This window comes from Oncorhynchus masou, chromosome 8 (assembly GCF_036934945.1).
Source record: "Oncorhynchus masou masou isolate Uvic2021 chromosome 8, UVic_Omas_1.1, whole genome shotgun sequence".
NCBI classification, from domain to species: domain Eukaryota; kingdom Metazoa; phylum Chordata; class Actinopteri; order Salmoniformes; family Salmonidae; genus Oncorhynchus; species Oncorhynchus masou.
Genome location: NC_088219.1, coordinates 34,912,224 through 34,931,637, shown reverse-complemented (window position 1 = coordinate 34,931,637; position 19,414 = coordinate 34,912,224). Strand labels below are relative to the sequence as shown.

Genomic DNA, 19,414 nt, shown 5'->3' with positions numbered 1-19,414 from the left:
TCTCTCTCTCTCTCTCTCTCTCTGTTATTATCTCTCTCTCCCTTTTCCATCTCTCCCCCTCCTCTCTCTTTCTCTTCTTTCTCCTCCTCTCTTTCTCCTCTCTGTTACTCTCCCTCCCTCTCCCCTCTCTCCCGCTCTTTCTCCCTCTCTCCCTCCATCCATCTCTGGATCACAGAGAGAAGTTCACTCATAATGTCACATTTGATGCTGAGGGATCCTGATAGTTTGTTAAGTGGGGATTTGTTGTCTTGAGCCCTTTATCGTTTAATTAAGTTAGGCCTGGCATTTCCAACCAGAATGACACCAATCAGGGGGGAAATGTCAACCAAAACTGGCAGCAGAGTCATTGGATGACAAACTCCCAATTAAACCTGAGAAACAAAAGCTGTGGAATGAAGCTATTAGGAGAACATCACTTTTATCCAGTATTCTACAATGTTCTCTCAACATTCTCTCCCCAATCAAATCCAGATTCCCACGTTGCTGTTTCCGCGAGAGACAACCATGTTGATCGACAGTTCATTGATGATGTTTATACTCCACCTTCTCATCTACAAACTCACCCAGATGTATACAGTGTGTGGTTTTTTATGAAGCCTCTAACAGGTGTGTCCCAGGCTACATCCCAAGTATTTGTCCAAAAGTAGTGCTTGCACTACACAGGAAATAGTTTGCCGTTTGGAACACAAACACATTGACAAGCTCTTTTTAGGGTAACTGATCTGGGATGTGATCTATTATGACAGTTTTCCAAATAGATGACCTGCCTGAAAGTAAGGTCTTGAGAGTGAATGGGAGAGAAGGGAAAGCCATTCTGAACACAAACAACGCAAAATGAAACCTTCTTCACACTGTCGTGCCGACCCCCAAACAGACTGCGCTTGGACAGATATGTTACACATTGTAATTTTCAGCAAATATGTTGGACGCGTAACCAGGCCAATACAGTTTGGCTCGGCTCATTCGTGTGGAAAGCCCTTAACTGTAGAAAGAGGTTGTATCACAAATGGTACCATATTGCCTACATAGTGCATTGCTTTTACCAAAGCCCTATTTGCACTAAATAGGAAATTGTATGCCATTTGGGAGGCAGCGAGAGACACTAACAAAGACACATGGTCTGCAAATGAATTTTTCCATCCTGTAGAGTGTCCACCTTCCCAACACCTACTCAAGGGGATATTCCATTGGCCTAATCACATTAAGCTGCGAGTAATCTCTGCATTAAGTAAAGGCTCCTTAACAAGCTGAGATAAGCCTTTCAGCAGGCTGGCATTCTGTTTTTCTGTCGTCCTGTCGGTCTGTTTGTCTGTCTGTCTGTCCGTCCACTACCTCTCTCACACACACACACAGAGAGAGAAGAGAAAGCGCGAGATATAGAACTGTGCTCTTATTCTCCACTATTCTTTCAGAAGTGTGCTATCTGCCCAATCCCTCTCTCCCCTGCGCTAAACTCCCTCATTTTCTCCCCTACCTCCTAACTCCAACCTTCTCTCCCTTACATCCCTTTCCCCTCTCCTCCTAACTCCATCCTTCTCTCCCTTACATCCCTTTCCCCTCTCCTCCTAACTCCATCCTTCTCTCCCTTACATCCATTTCCCCTCTCCTCCTAACTCCATCCTTCTCTCCCTTACATCCCTTTCCCCTCTCCTCCTAACTCCATCCTTCTCTCACTTAGATCCCTTTCCCCTCTCCTTCTAACTCCATCCTTCTCTCCCTTACATCCCTTTCCCCTCTCCTCCTAACTCCATCCTTCTCTCCCTTTCCTCCTCCTCTCCATCCTTCCCCCCTTACATCCCTTTCCCTCTCCTCCTAACTCCATCCTTCTCTCATCCCTTTCCCCTCTCCTCCTAACTCCATCCCTTCCCTCTTTCCCCTCCTAACTCCCCTCTCCCTCCTAACTCCATCCTTCTCTCCCTTACATCCCTTTCCCCTCTCCTCCTAACTCCATCCTTCTCTCCCCTTAACATCCCTTTCCCTTTCCCCTCCTCCTAACTCCATCCTTCTCTCCCTTACATCCCTTTCCCCTATCCCTTAACTCCATCCTTTCTCCCTTACATCCCTTTCCCCTGTCCCTAACTCCATCCTTCTCTCCCTTACATCCCTTTCCCTTCTCCTCCTAACTCTATCCTTATCTCCCTTACATCCCTTTCCCCTCATCACTGAGGAGTGTATGAGCCTGCATACAAAACTGAGAGAGAGAGAGATACAGACAGACAGGCAGGCCGGCAGACAGGCAGACAGACAGACAGACAGACAGACAGGCAGGCAGGCAGGCAGGCAGGCAGACAGACAGACAGCAGGTATAAAAGTAGGCATAAGAAGGAGGGGCAGCAAGGGAAAAGAACTGCAGGAGGTTGTATATGTAGACCCTTTTCTGCCATCCTCTGTCAAAGGGCATAGAACAGAGGGGATATTGTTGTGTATGTGCTGCTGTCTTAATGCTCCATAGCTAGCTCCACAGTGGCAGGCCAACGGCTAATAGTGGTTGTTTCACAAAGGTCACGTCAGCCAGTGCCTGTGATAACACTAAACACACAGAGGACATGCTTTCTCTCACACTCTGGCTCCAAGCTTATCTGGCCTATTTCCTCATGGTTAGGGGGACTCTCCCCAGTCATTCACAAACACAGAGGTACGCACGCACAGCTGTGTCACGATGCTTACAGATTTAAAAAACAAAAACATATTTGAATAATTTTCCACGTTTTGCACATGTGGATCCATGTGTTTTTGGAACACTTCCCATATAATACTTCACATGACGTTGTGAAATCATGCAAAACTGTGTTTTTAAACACTTAACATGTGATCATATTTAACATGACCTTTCATATGTGGATTAAACATTTCACATGAGATTTCACAGGTGACACCCTGCCAAAATCTTGAGTCATTATGATACAAACAGAGTGCTTTTAAATGACATATTTGACCATATTGTGCATGTTTCGCTAGAGAAAAAATGTCATTCAACATGTTCTTAACCGTGATTTGAACTCACAACCTCTTAGTTGACGGCATTCCCATCTACCTGCTATGCCCCCATGTCTGTGTCGGCAATAGGTTTCACCTGTATTCCTAAACTTTGGACGTCAATGCAAATCTCAGCTTTGTTAAAAAAACGCTATAAAGAAAAATACAGTGCCTTGCGAAAGTATTCGGCCCCCTTGAACTTTGCGACCTTTTGCCACATTTCAGGCTTCAAACATAAAGATATAAAACTGTATTTTTTTGTGAAGAATCAGCAACAAGTGGGACACAATCATGAAGTGGAACGACATTTATTAGTGACCTTTATTAGTACATTGCCCCCAACTGTAAAAGTGCAGCGATGATTGTAATTTCTATTTAAAAAATATTGGGTGGAAAAATATCACATTACCCCAACAAGGTACTGCACTGTACCATGCGAGTTAATATGTGTACCAGTGAAGTGTACCTTTGACCTTTTTGTACCACCGTTAAGAACACAGTACCTCAGCCATAATTGAATATGTATTTTGTTTGTAATGAATAAGTACCTGGTGGCGCTCCCAACCAAAAGGATGCAAATAGTTATTGTATACTCTGCGTAAAGTGTCTTGAGCACTTTTAGTATTTACCTTGGTGATCATTTGGCTGGGCACATATCTCTTTCACGCTTAACGATCTGGTGGTGAAGTTGCACTGGAGCAAGACATTTTATTTTTTAAAGGGACCAAGGTGTTAGAAGTTCAAATCTACATTTAAGGTTGAGTCCCAAGCTTTGTCACAGTACACAATAATTTACACTAATTGAATTCAGAATACAGCAGCATACTTTCTTTTTATGGAAATAATACCTTCAAGTTGTTGTATATATTTACTTTATTTTCTACTGCAACTTTAGGCAAAGTGCAGAAATGTATTCTTGCCAACATTCATTAGGTCCACATACCTGGTGGCGCAGCAGTACATTTTTAAGGTAGCTAGAAATAAAGATATGTGTTCAAATCCCAAGTGAGGCAGAGCCCCAAGTATTTGTATTTAATATTGATCCCCAAGTAAGCAGCATCCAGTCCTAACATTAACACTGGAATTTAGCTGTAAAAATACAGTGACTAGTTGTAGATTTACCGTATTTTCACAGCAACTAGACAAAACCTCCAGGGGACCATGCCACAATGTCCTGAAAACGTCCTTGGAACAAACCCGGACAAAAAGAAAAAAAACCTGCATGACTGTTGAAATTTAATGAATGGCAATTATGCCTTTCAAAGACACCTGGGTTTCACACCTGGGTTTTCACATGTGCTGAATTGTTTTTACATGTGCAGTGTCATGGTATCACATGTTGAAATTTTGCATCCCCATGGTGTCATATTTATTTCACGTGAGATCACATGAGATCACGTGTTTTTTCCATACGGGAAGGGATAAGCAGACGAGCCTTCATCTGACCTCCATGCCCATTTTCAACTCCCCTTAAAATTTGATTAATCATATTTTATGCGCTGTCTTGTTCCTCATTCTTTCTCTTTTTTGCAAGTTGCTGTTCCTCCCCCATCTACCTGTCTGGTGGAACACAGGACTGCTGCAAGGTGCAACACAGGACTGATGCAAGGTGCAACACGGGACTGCTGCAAGGTGCAACACGGGACTGCTGCAAGGTGCAACACGGGACTGCTGCAAGGTGCAACACGGGACTTCTGCAAGGTGCAACACGGGACTGCTGCAAGGTGCAACACAGGACTTCTGCAAGGTGCAACACAGGACTGCTGCAAGGTGCAACACAGGACTTCTGCAAGGTGCAACACAGGACTGCTGCAAGGTGCAACACAGGACTTCTGCAAGGTGCAACACAGGACTTCTGCAAGGTGCAACACAGGACTTCTGCAAGGTGCAACACAGGACTGCTGCAAGGTGCAACACGGGACTTCTGCAAGGTGCAACACGGGACTTCTGCAAGGTGCAACACGGGACTTCTGCAAGGTGCAACACGGGACTGCTGCAAGGTGCAACACGGGACTGCTGCAAGGTGCAACACGGGACTGCTGCAAGGTGCAACACGGGACTTCTGCAAGGTGCAACACGGGACTTCTGCAAGGTGCAACACGGTACTTCTGCAAGGTGCAACACGGGACTGCTGCAAGGTGCAACACAGGACTGCTGCAAGGTGCAACACAGGACTGCTGCAAGGTGCAACACAGGACTGCTGCAAGGTGCAACACAGGACTTCTGCAAGGTGCAACACAGGACTTCTGCAAGGTGCAACACAGGACTTCTGCAAGGTGCAACACAGGACTTCTGCAAGGTGCAACACAGGACTGCTGCAAGGTGCAACACAGGACTTCTGCAAGGTGCAACACAGGACTTCTGCAAGGTGCAACACAGGACTTCTGCAAGGTGCAACACAGGACTTCTGCAAGGTGCAACACAGGACTTCTGCAAGGTGCAACACGGGACTGCTGCAAGGTGCAACACGGGACTGCTGCAAGGTGCAACACGGGACTGATGCAAGGTGCAACACGGGACTGCTGCAAGGTGCAACACAGGACTTCTGCAAGGTGCAACACAGGACTTCTGCAAGGTGCAACACGGGACTGCTGCAAGGTGCAACACAGGACTTCTGCAAGGTGCAACACAGGACTTCTGCAAGGTGCAACACAGGACTGCTGCAAGGTGCAACACAGGACTGCTGCAAGGTGCAACACAGGACTGCTGCAAGGTGCAACACAGGACTGCTGCAAGGTGCAACACAGGACTGCTGCAAGGTGCAACACAAGCACCCAAACAAACACTCGAAAGCTACCCATATACCTGATTTTCCCAGCAGGGCTTTCATAAGAGGTTATGGATGTATAGAAAGTAAGCATATTTAGGATATAAATAAACTGTACATTAGCTCGGTACAGCCATTTTGTCAAAAAAAACACACAAAAAAAACATATAAGACCGATTACAGAATGAGATCTTTACTTTTCCTCCATCCCACAGAAACAGACAGACTTACATCCGAATCCATCTAGGAAGGTGTTTTCTTTTTTCAAAACCAATAAACTAACTGGGTATGCATTATTGACGAGAACGCAAGTGGTTCCAAATGCACTCTGACTCCAAATAGAGAGTGCTACAAAACTGCACACAATCACATGTTGAATCTCAAACTTTTTCCACATTTCAGTTCTTAGCAGAATTTAATATTTTAGAATGATAGGCGGTGCTTTTTGATAAAAGCATATTTTCGATAATGCGGCACTCTGATAGATCTGATCCCATCCATTATTAAGACAGCGTCCGTTTTTAGTCTCCTCCTTTGAGCAAAATAAAATAATAATAATCACGTATACTACGCTAAGACCTCATCCATTCCAATGGCAGCAGGATCCCATCTCTTGATATTCCAGGCTAAAACCAGTAAAACACAGATGTAGCTGAATGTGAACAAGACACTGTCAGGGCCAGTCCTTGCCCTTCTGCTGCTCTCGGCGAGACCAAAAATATTATTTTCACTACGATCGGCTTGTCAGTCCTGTGTGGCTCAGTCGGTAGAGCATGGCGCTTGCAACGCCAAGCGTCGTGGGTTCGATTCCCGCTGGGGCCACCCATATGTAAATGTAGTGGCCCCAGCCGACTTGTAAGTCGCTTTGGACAAAAGCGTCTGCTAAATGGGATATATTATTATATATTATATATTAAAAACGATACGGATACAAACTTGAAACCGCTGATCGTGACAATCGGGTGAAACTCCTGGCCAACATTTGCGATTGCCCGTTCCATATTGTCCATTTTACTTTGGACCTGTCCTATTTTTAGGATACGTTGTTTGTTAACATTTTATTTGATTGGGTACCGTTTAGCTTAGGCTATTTAATCAGAGAAACATGCATGATGTTAAAAGTGTCTTTCTCGTTACATTGACATACAGTGGGGCAAAAAATTATTTAGTCAGACACCAATTGTACAAGTTCTCCCACTGAAAAAAAGATGAGAGAGGCATGTCATTTTCATCATAGGTACACTTCAACTATGACAGACAAAATGAGAAAGAAAAATCCCAGAAAATCACATTGTAGGATTTTTTATGAATTTATTTGCAAATTATGGTGGAAAATAGGTATTTGGTCACCTACAAATAAGCAAGATTTCTGGCTCTCACAGACCTGTAACTTCTTCTTTAAGAGGCTCCTCTGTCCCCCACTCGTTACCTGTATTAATGGCGCCTGTTTGAACTTGTTATCAGTATAAAAGACACCTGTCCACAACCTCAAACAGTCACACTCCAAACTTCACTAAGGCCAAGACCAAAGAGCTGTCAAAGGACACCAGAAACAAAATTGTAGACCTGCACCAGGCTGGGAAGACTGAATCTGCAAAAAGTAAGCAGCTTGGTTTGAAGAAATCAACTGTGGCAGCAATTATTAGGAAATGAAAGAGATACAAGAACACTGATAATCTCCCTCGATCTGGGGCTCCACGCAAGATCTCACCCCATGGGGTCAAAATGATCACAAGAACGGTGAGAAAAAATCCCAGAACCACACGGGGGAACCTAGTGAATGACCTGCAGAGAGCTTGGACCAAAGTAACAAAGCCTACCATCAGTAACACACTACGCCGCCAGGGACTCAAATCCTGCAGTGCCAGATGTGTCCCCCTTAAGCCAGTACATGTCCAGGCCCGTCGGACGTTTGCTAGAGAGCATTTGGATGATCCAGAAGAAGATTGGGAGAATGTCATATGGTCAGATGAAACCAAAATATAACTTTTTTGTAAAAACTCAGCTCGTCGTGTTTGGAGGACAAAGAATCCTGAGTTGCATCCAAAGAACACCATACCTACTGTGAAGCATGGGGGTGGAAACATCATGCTTTGGGGCTATTTTTCTGCAAAGGGACCAGGACGACTGATCCGTGTAAAGGAAAGAATGAATAGGGCCATGTATCGTGAGATTTTGAGTGAAAACCTCCTTCCATCAGCAAGGGCATTGAAGATGAAACGTGGCTGGGTCTTTCAGCATGACAATGATCCCAAACACACCGTCCAGGCAACGAAGGGGTGGCTTCGTAAGAATTTCAATGTCCTGGAGTGGCCTAGCCAGTCTCCAGATCTCAACCCCATAGAAAATCTTTGGAGGGAGTTGAAAGTCTGTGTTGCCCAGCAACAGCCCCAAAACATCACTGCTCTAGGGGAGATCTGCATGGAGGAATGGGCCACAATACCAGCAACAGTGTGTGAAAACCTTGTGAAGACTTAAAGAAAACGTTTGACCTCTGTCATTGCCAACAAAGGGTATATAACAAAGTATTGAGATAAACTTTTGTTATTGACCAAATACTTATTTTCCACCGTAATTTGCAAATAAATTCATTAAAAATGCTACAATGTGATTTTCTGGATTTTTGTTTCTCTTTTTGTCTGTCATAGTTGAAGTGTACCTATGATGAAAATGACATGCCTCTCTCATCTTTTTAAGTGGGAGAACTTTCACAATTGGTGGCTGACTAAATACTTTTTTGCCCCAATGTACGTTGTATTGTACAAAATATTTTGCACCTTTGACAAAGTGGGAACTGCTTATCATCAGCGCTCACCTAAAAAGCCCATATGGTCGACAGAAGTTGTCCTTGTTTTTGGGAGGAATTATGTGAAGTCTTACGTGTTGTTGTTGGAGGTTCGTCTTGGTCAGTTTAGCTCAGAAAAAGCCACACTCTGCCTATTGAGCAGGCCGGCCGTGGGCACCATTTCCTGACTGATACACATCTGCCCCTATACACATCACTCTGTCTAATGTCCTCCACCCTTTACACTGCACACTTCACACAGAGAACACCAAAGAGAGAGGAAGATGGATGGAAAGAGAGAGAGAGGGGAGGGGAGGGGGGGGAATGGAGGGGAAGGACACGAAGACAGCAAAATAAATGTGGACAGAGGGTAGGAATGCAGGAATAAGACGTAAGGGAGTGAAAGAGAAGGACCAAGCAGGGTAGCGAGAACCAATCAGGGCAGTGTGAGGTACAGTGAGAGGGAAACAGAAGGAGAGAAATGGCAGAAAGACAGCGAAAGACAGACAAGCAATAAAAAAAGCAAATACGGGAAAGAAGCTGAGAGGGGGGGGCAGAGAGAGAGAAGAAGGGAAGCAGAGAGAGGTACATGTGACAGGTCCTCTCTCCCCCTGGTCGAACGGAGTGTATTTTATCCGTCACCATCTTTCCGAACATACAGGTTGTGAGACAGACAGGCCCCGCTCTGTGTCCCTGGTCTGTCGCATGAGAGAAAGGAGAAATACTGCAGCAATTACCCCAGAGAACCTTCTATATTCCCTTCACCAGCTCAACCCTCTCGCTCTCCGTTTCTCCTGTTCTCTCTTTCCTCTGCAGTCCTCTTTCACCTCTCACTCCTTCTCTTCTATTCAATTCAATTAAATAGAAATTTAAGGTCTCTCCCGGCTCTCTCATACTTTTCTCTCTCTCTCTCGCTCCCCCCCTCTCTCTCTCTCTCTCTCTTTTAGTGAGAGCCTAAAGATGGTAATGAGGTAAAAAAGTGTCAAACCTTGAAGGACAAAAATATTCCCTTTTTCCTCTGTCATGTTCCCTCCTGAGAAACCAGGGCTGAAGCAAGTATGTCACGAGTATAGAAATAATAGATAAACCTGTCTGAAATTCATGGCAACATATTTCACACAGATAGATACTTTGGAACTGTGCAACTCTGGGAAATGCTGTATGTTTGTATTACAACAAAAAAAGAAGGTAAATGGTGAAGCTTTGTTTTGAAGAGTGAGACATTCCACTGGATACCCTGCAGTGTGTTTGCTGGCTGTGATGTTTGAGGGTTTTGATTGTGGATCTTGCAGTGGAATGTGACAATAGTTTATTTTCTTGTGGGAAATGCTGGGGAAAAGTTCATTGTTTTCACATTTTCTGGCCTTGTGGTCGGTAGACTGGAAGAATGGAATGGCCATCACAGCCCCCAGCTATAAATCATCCCCAAATGTCTATGACATAAAGCTGTAATGCTAGGAAGTACGCACACAAACACACACACACAGACACACAGACACACAGACACACACACACACACACACACACACACACACACACACACACACACACACACACACACACACACACACACGCACACACACACACACACACACACACACACACACACACACACACACACACACACACACACACACACACACACACACACACACACACACACACACACACACACTGTACACCATCAATCTCCTGTGTTCTGCACTGAACTTAAACGCTGGCATAAAGATGTGAACACAGAAATGATAGAAGGCTGCTGTGGCTGAACACACAGGGCATCTCCTCTCGTACTAAAATCTCTCTAATACTAAACACTAGGGAGGGCTATCTGCTGTAGTTGGCCGATACAATGTGGCATTACGTTAAATGGCACGCTATTCCCTACTTTTGACAAGAGTCATTATGGGTCCGGATCAAAAGGAGTGCACTATGTAGCGATCACAGCAATTTGGAACACATTTCAAAGCTCCCTCTCCCACTCTCTACTCCCAGCAGTATCACACAGCAGACTGGCCTGACCTTATCACCAGACGGAGAGCCCTATTCAATCACCAGCACTAACCAGCCCTGTGGAAAAGGTCACCATAACACTGCGCTTCTGCAGCCCCGGGGAGGAAAGCCATATTTTAAATGACTTACGTGGAAGACATGGGTGCTAACATTCTTGTAGTGCCGAGGAGACTGATGTTTTGAGCCATGCTGGATACTGGAACGTGGTTAGAAGGTGTGATTCAAAAGGACCTAGAATTTCAATACCGTAGTTGATTCAACACCTATACGTCACGTCCCCTCCCTTTGTACCTCTGTAGACTACAGCCTCCCCCGGGAGCCCTCTAGAACTTCATTCTCTCCACTCTGTCACTTTCCCTCTAGAGATCCCAACCTTCTTACTCTGAAGATATTTGTCTTTCTTCTCTCTCTCTCTCTCTCTCTCTCTCTCTCTCTCTCTCTCTCTCTCTCTCTCTCCCTCCCTCCCTCTTCAAGCCCCTCTCTGTGTGTGCCTTAGTCTCAGTAGGGCTGATCTGTTTGAGTGAGATGCAGCATATGGCTCATTCCTTATGTAAGCCCACGTCTCTCTGTACCTGTTACAGACAGTCCTAACTCTCGTTGGCTGTTAATGACCCGGAGGTGTTAACCGTTATGAATAGACAGGGAGACAGACAGGAGATGAGATGCTGTCTGTTAAGGTCTCAGCAAATAGGCTGTGACATTGGCAAATTTAGAATGAGTTCATTCTTAAATGTTTCATGCGAAGAACAGCATGCAAAGAGGCATACATTTGGTAGACTTGCTGACAGTGACTGACGCACGCACACATGCACCCATGCACAAACACACCAACATGGAAAGATAAAACACCCGGATACAGACCGGTGGTTGGCTGTACTCCATCATGCTGTGTCAAGCACTCTGTCACAGGAGGCTATGACCTTGCTTGTGTAAGGCACGCTTGCTGACAGTGACACGCACACGCACGCACGCACACACACGCACCGTGTGTCTGTCATTAACTTGGCAGAGTTGAGAAGGTTATTGGTGCAGGGACTAACTCAGACAGCACAGTCTCTTTGTGATGGTGGACAATGGGCCAGCCAACAAATATCCTAAACTGTCCCCATCTCGTCTTTTATGCGTGTGTCTTTGTGAGTTTTTTTTTGTGTGTGTGTGTGTTGGTGTGCTGCGCTTGTCGTAAGTGTGTAGGAACAGCCAAAGCGCTGCAGGCTACAGATGATTTACAAAGCAGATAAACTATTAGTTCCTTATAAGAGCTCCACTCTCGTCTCCCTGAGGACCACTACAGCTCAGAACAAGAGAGAAAAATGGTCACTGCACCACACACTGACACACTGCATACACACACTGAACCGGGTAAACTACACACACATACAGTACACTAATATAAGCAGGACACACAAAAGAGAACACAAAAGGACACGCAGACATATACACACACACACACACACACACACACACACACACACACACACACACACACACACACACACACACACACACACACACACACAGTAAAGCTAGATGAACACGGCTTATGTCTCCCATCACCAAAACCATATAGATCTAGTGTTTCTGTGACAGCGTTTTTAGATGTAGTAGTTCTGTAACAGTGGCTGTGTCCCAAAATGCACCCTATTCTCTATGAAGTGCAACACTTTTGACCGGAGCCTTAGTAGCCCTTGTCAAAAGAAGTGCACTCCATAGGGAAGTAGTAAATTTGGGAGGTAGCCAAGTGTGTTTAGATCTACTAGCTCTGTGACAGTGTTTGTTCACCTCGCTGTCTCTGCCGTTCTTAATCCTCTATGTGGGACAGCTGTCCAAAGATTCAATCTCACGAAACAGCCTTGTGTAGACCCAGCTACACAAGAGTGTGTGATCGCTTAATACCAAACAACTCCGCAAAACACAAAAACAACCTAACACTTCATTTTGTCCTCTGCTACCGTAGTTGGATATCAAATCCTTATATATATATATATTTTTTTTTTTTTAACGAGGCAAGTCAGTCAAATAAGAGCAAATTCTTGTTTACAATGACAGCCTAACCCAGCCAAAAACCTGGCAAATTGCATGCCGCCCTATAGGCCTCCCAATCACAGCCGGGAAGACTTCTCCTCCACTGAGATGTGGTGCCTTAGACGGCCGCGCCTTAGACAACTGCGCCACTCAGGATATGGATAGGAGACAAGTGTCTTCCCTTTCGACAACAAACAACTAAACATTCAATTCCATTCTAACTTAATCATATCCTACTGTATTTGGATATCAGAACCTTATCAAAAGCCTATCACAGGAAGACAAGTGAAAATAAACAACTTAGCATTCTAGTGTCACAACAAGCAGAGCGATGTGTCTTTGAGAGTCTCACAGTGGCAAATTGGGGTGTCCATTTAAATCTGCGGCTGAGTATGTCTATCTGATTCATAAACTACTGAGTGAAGTGCTGAGTAGCTGTCACGCTAGATTGTCTGGCGGGGACAGATAACTCTGTGACACAAGAACCCACAGCCTGTGTAATACCTCCCTACTACTCTATACGCACCTTCTCATATCTACCTAATAGATGCTCTCATTCTCTCACTCCCTCTATTCAATTCTCTCTCTCTCTCACTCTCTCTCTCTCTCTCTCTCTCTCTCTCTTTCACCCAGTTCAATTACCTCATTCTCCTTTGAATACTAATTTCTCTCTCTCTTTCTCACTATCTCTCTCTCTCTCTCTCTCTCTCTCTCTCTCTCTCTCTCTCTCCCTCTTCCTCTCTCTCTCTCTCTCTCTCTCTCCCTCTCCCTCTCCCTCTTCCTCTCCCTCTCTCTCCCTCTCACACGTAGATGGATATCTGGTAGTTATGTATCTCCCTCTCTCATGTTTATCCTCGCCTGCGCTCTCAGGCACTGTCTTAGAAGCCTTTCCATATCATGTTCCCCTGTTTTTTTCTGTTTTTTTTTCAGCTCAACACACTGTGTCAGGTCTAAAGTTAAACAAGCAATCTAATCGCAGCGCATTTCTTTCACTTTGGTTTCTCTACATAGACAAGTCTGCAGTGCTGGATTTTAATCATGAGGAGTGTGGAAAAAAACAATGTTTGTACTCTGGAGATCCAAAAGATTGGTGAAATGAAATGCATGTTGCATTCTGGGACAGTTTTAATTAAGAGCATTCCACACCGAATGATTCTTATTTTAGTGTGGCTTGGCAGATATCATTTGTAAGTGAGAGTAAAAACCAATTTAAAACAAAGGTAGTCGTAATAAACCCAAAGGTAATCATAATAAAAACATTTCATTACCATTTAGCTCGGAGTTTTCATTTTGATTACCAAACCAATAAAAGAGCAAAGAAGGAGAGAGATGGGAGAGAGACTGTGTATGTTGTGGATGAATAAGAAAACTATTGGAGTACTTGAGCATATAAATGGCTGTGTTTCTTCTATTCTAATGCAGACACCAGACCGTTCCACTCATGAGTGTGTGTTTCATGTGAGTGTGTGTTCTTCCCTATATGTGTTCCTCTGTGTGTGTGTGTGTGTGTGTGTGTGTGTGTGTGTGTGTGTGTGTGTGTGTGTGTGTGTGTGTGTGTGTGTGTGTGTGTGTGTGTGTGTGTGTGTGTGTGTGTGTGTGTGTGTGTGTGTGTGCCCTCTGAGTGTGCCTCTGAATGTGTGTGTGGTTTTCTTGAGCGTGTGTGTGTGTGTGTGCTCGTGCGTGTGTGTGTGCCTCTGATTCTGTGTGTGTGCCTTTACGTGTGTGCCTCTGAATGTGTGTGTGGATTTCTTGAGCGAGCGTGTGTGTGTGTGTGTACAGTATGACTCACCGTCCAGCCCCCTCCGTCCGTGGTCATGTCACAGTAGACCTGGAAGCCGGAGGGGTAGTGAGTGGGAAACACAGAGTAGATGCCATCCTCCCTCTGCCCGTTAGCATACAGATCGCCACAGTCACGAGGACGAGAGCCTAGAGAGAGGGAGAAAGAGAGACAGACAGAGAGAAGAGAGATGCAGAAGGGAAGAGAAAAAGACAAAGAGACAAAGAGAACCAAAAATCTATCAGTTGGAATTCTAGCTGGGCAGTAAAACAAGTGGCTAAAACATTACGTGAGAGCACACAAAGAGAAACGAGAGAGATGAAGAGAACATTCTACTAGACTTCTTGTAGCCTTATACTGTGGGCATATCAAATCAAATTTTATTAGTCACATGCGCCAAATACAACAGTGAAATGCTTACTTACGAACCCCTAACCAACAATGCAGTTTAAAAAAATACAGATATAGAATAAGTAATTAAAGAGCAGAAGTAAAATAACAAAAGCATGACTACATACAGGGGGGTACCTATACAGAGTCAATGTGCGGGGGCACCGGTTAGCTGAGGTAGTATGTACATGTAGCTAGAGTCATTAGCAGGTATATCTCACTGGTCAACCCCAAAGCCAATTCTTCCTCCGGCCGCCTCTCCTTCCAGTTCTCTGCTGCCAATGACAGGAACGAACTGCAAAAATTACTAAAGCTGGAGACTCTTATCTCCCTCACTAGCTTTAAGCACCAGCTGGCAGAGCAGCTCACGGATCACTGCACCTGTACATAGCTCATCTGTAAATAGCCCATCCAATCTACCTCGTCCCCATAATGTATTTTTTTATTGATCTTGCTCCTTTGCACCCCAGTATCTCTACTTGCACATTCATCTTCTGCACATTCTACCATTCCAGTGTTTAATTGCTATATTTTAATTACTTCGCCACCATGGCACCACTATTGCCTTACCTCTCTTATCCTACCTCATTTGCACATGCTGTATATAGATTTTTCTACTGTATTATTGATTGTATGATTGTTTATTCCATGTGTAACTCTGTGTTGTTGTATGTGTCGAACTGCTTTGCTTTATCTTGGCCAGGTCGCAGTTGCAAATGAGAACTTGTTCTCAACTAGCCCACCTGGTTAAATAAAGATGAAATAAAATTGATTTATTTTTTTAAATTAAAGTGACTAAATAAACAAGGGGGGGTGCATGGTCCTGTTTTGCCTGAAGTCCACAATCATCTCCTTTGTCTTGACCACGTTGAGGGAGAGGTTGTTGTCCTGGCACCACACGGACAGGTCTCTCACCTCCTCGCTATAGGCTGTCTCGTCGTTGTCGGTGATCAGGCCTACCACTGTTGTGTCATTGGAGTCATGCCTGGGCGTGCAGTCATGAGTCAACAGGAAGTGCAGGAGGGGACTGAGCACACACATCTGAGGGGCCCCTGTGTTGAGGATCAGCGTTGCAGATGTGTTGTTACCTACCCTTACCACCTGGGGGCGGCCAATCAGGAAGTCCAGGGTTCAGTTGCAGAGGGAGGTGTTTAGTCCCAGGGTCCATTGCGTATTGATGAACTTTGAGGGAACTATGGTGTTGAACGCTGGGCTGTATTCAAAGAATAGCATTCTCACATAGGTTACTTTTGTCCAGGTGGGAAAGGTCAGTGTGGAGTGCAATAGAGATTGCATCTTCTGTGTATCTGTTGAGGCGATATGCAAATTAGAGTGGGGTAGGGTTTCTGGGATGATGGTGTTGATGTGAGCCATGACCAGCCTTTCAAAGCACTTCATTGCTACACATGTGAGTGATACGGGTCGCTAGTCATTTAGGCTTGTTACCTTAGTGTTCTTGGGCACGGGCACTATGGTGGTCTGCTTAAAACATGTTTGTATTACAGACTCAGAGAGGTTGAAAATGTCAGTGAAGACACTTGCCAGTTGGTCAGCGCATGCTCGCAGTACACGTCCTGGTAATCCGTCTGGCACTGTGGCCTTGTGAATGTTGACCTGTTTAAAGGTCTAACTCACATCAGCTGCAGAGACCATGATCGCACAGTCTTCCGGAAGAGCTGGTGCTCTCATGCATGTTTCAGTGTTATTTGCCTCGAAGTGAACATAGTAGTAGTTTAGCTCATCTGGTAGGCTCGTGTCACTGGGCAGCTCTCAGCTGTGCTTCCCTTTGTAGCCCGTAGTACGTTGTAAGCCCTGCCACATCCGACGAGCGTCAGAGCCGGTGTAGTACAATTTGATCTTAGTCCTGTATTGAAGCTTTGCCTGTTTGATGGTTCGGCGGACGGCATAGCGGGATTTCTTATAAGATTCTGGATTCCTTGAAAGTGGCAGCTCTAGCCTTTAGCTCAGTGCGGATGCTGCCTGTAATCCATGGCTTCTGGTTGGGGTATGTACGTACAGTCACTGTGGGGACGACGTCATCGATGCACTTATTGATGAAGCCAATGACTGATGTGGTGTACTCCTCAATGTCATCGGAGGAATCCCGGAACATTTTCCAGTCTGTGCTAGAAAAACAGTCCTGTAGCTTACCATCTCCTTCATCTGACCACTTTTTTATGGATCTAGTCACTGGTGCTTCCTGCTTTCATTTTAGCTAATAAGCAGGAATCAGAGGGATAGAACTATGGTCAGATTTGCCAAATGGAGGGTGAGGGAGAGCTTTGTATGCATCTCTGTGTGGAGTATAGGTGGTCCAGAGTTATTTTTCCTCTGGTTTCACATTTAACATGCTGATAGAAATTTGGTAAAATGAATTTAAGTTTCTCTGCATTAAAGTCCCCGGCTATTAGGAGCGCCGCCTCTGGGTGAGCATTTTCTTGTTTGCTTATGGCAGAATAAAGCTCATTCAATGCTGTCTTAGTGCCAGCCTCTGACTGTGGTGGTATGTAAACAGCTACGAAGAATACAGATGAAAACTCTCTCGGTAGGTAGTGTGGTTTACACTTTATCATGAAATACTGTACCTCAGGTGAGAAATAGCTCAAGACCACAGGTATCGTGCACCAGCTGTTATTTACAAAAATACATAGTCCGCCATCACTTGTCTTACCAGACGCCGCTGTTCTATCCTTCCAATACATCATATAACCAGCCAGCTGTATGTTAATATTGTCGTCGTTCAACCACGACTCAGTGAAACATAAGATGTTACAGTTTTTCATGTCCCGTTGTTAGTTTAATCTTCCGTGGAACTCGTCAATTTTATTCTCCAAGGATTGCACATTTACGAGCAGTATGGAGGGAAGTGCGGGTTTATTCAATCGCCTACGAACTCTCAGAAGGCAGCCCGCCTCTTCGGCCCCTCTTTCTCCGTCTCCTCTTCATGCGGTTCACGTGGACCAGGGCCTGTTCCCGAGGAAGCAGCGTATCCTTCGCGTCAGGCTCGTCAGAGTCATGAAAAGAAAAAAGGATTCTGCTAGTCCGTGGTGAGTAATCGCAGTCCTGATGTCTAGAAGTTATTTTCGGTCATAAGAGACGGTAGTGGCAACATTATGTACAAAATAAGTTTAAAAAAAAGTATGTATAAACAACGCAAATAAAACAACAAAATAACACTATCGGCTGGGTAAACCGTCTGCCTTCTTCTCTGGCGCCATCTTACTATATCAATCCCTCCCTTGACAGAAAGGGAGAGGGGGAAAATGGGGACTTAGGTGGTGAGAGAGGGGGGTTGGGGATACAGGTAGTATTTGTGCGACAGAGGGATCAGCAGGTTTGGGTGTGTGTGGGTTCGTAACTATGTTGGGGGAATTCTGTGATGATTAGTTCTCATAGATTATGCATGCCAGCTTTCAGTAGGTCAAACCCCAGAATTTAAAGCATAGAGAGAGAGTTCCCACAGGGGCCAAACACTGTAATTTTGGAGAGAAGACACTTTAGAGACTTCCCTTAGCCATCTCTCATACCTCGCCCCCCTCCGGCCCCTCCTAGGGGCCTGGTGAACTTGTTGCACAATTTAATAATAATGTAATATATGCCATTTAGCAAACGACTATCAAATTCAGATTCACGAGCAAAGTTGCTTTTCTTACAGACAACTTATATTTATTTTAGGCATGTAAAATGCAAATAACACAATGCTCGTATAATTTGCAGTTTCATAGACATGCAGCCAGGGTGACGCTCTGTGCTACGAGTAGGCTGTGCTCCACCACCCATGTACACTCTATAAAGTAGGACGGCACAGCTGCAAAGTGCTTTTTGCGATTGGAATTATCCAGAATTACGCTGAAATCAAATAATGAATTTGACAGATCAATGTGATTGTTTTTAGTGAATGAACGCTTGGGAAATTGCTTTCAACACATTCGCATTGAACAGCGGTGGGTGCAACGTAGTGGCGGCAGAGTTGGAGGAAAGGCTTTTCAGGGTTGTTTTTCTTAACTACCCATGAGAGTGAATGTCATTCCAGGAAATCTATTCCATTTTATTTTTTAAATGAGTCATGTGCATATTTCACATTAAATTGTAAGTGATTGTGGTGGGAGCAATGCTGGAAGTGCTTGTGTGGATGAGGCCTTCGTTATTTGGTAACAATGTTGTAGCAAGTCGATGTGACAGTCGTATGTAAATGTGTTTGGAGTGATTCATTCATCTTATGGAACATACTTCATAGCTTGATTAAGAGGACATTGATTTAATTGCTTGAAAACCAATTTATGAAATTTGGAGAGGCAGTTCCAAAGTGAAAAATCTACGTATTATTTGATTCACAAAAAGGGAAAGTAAGATGAATGTTGAAAGAAATAGGTTACAAATTGAAATAGTGGTATTGAACAGTTGGCATTGAACCATATATTTGGTTTCAACAAATGTCATTTTTTCAATTGAGAAAACCTAACCCATTTACTTGTAACCAGTTGATCCAGTTTGTATTCGGTTGATCCAAATCATATTTTTGTTACAGTGCATAGCCTGTTGGACAGGGTGGTAGCTAGCAGGGCAGTCATTGAAATGGATATTGTAAAGTTCCACATATGCAGGAATCCGGGAGTGTGAAATTACATCAAGGATTTTCATGCAGTCCCTATGTGTGTGAAATATTAATGGGAACCTGGGGCCTGTG

The 19,414-nt window shown here is 44.5% G+C and overlaps 1 protein-coding gene across 1 annotated transcript in view; it reads right to left on the bottom strand.

Moving 5' to 3' along the window:
- LOC135543808 (fibrinogen C domain-containing protein 1-like) overlaps window positions 1-19,414 on the bottom strand; it is a 63,757-nt gene that overhangs the window by 33,774 nt on the left and 10,569 nt on the right. The window contains exons 3-4 of the mRNA XM_064971142.1: window positions 16,879-16,884; window positions 14,350-14,486 (exon numbers count right to left, since the gene is read on the bottom strand). Coding sequence (XP_064827214.1) covers window positions 14,350-14,486; window positions 16,879-16,884 — 143 coding nt within the window. The remainder of the gene's footprint in view (window positions 1-14,349; window positions 14,487-16,878; window positions 16,885-19,414) is intronic.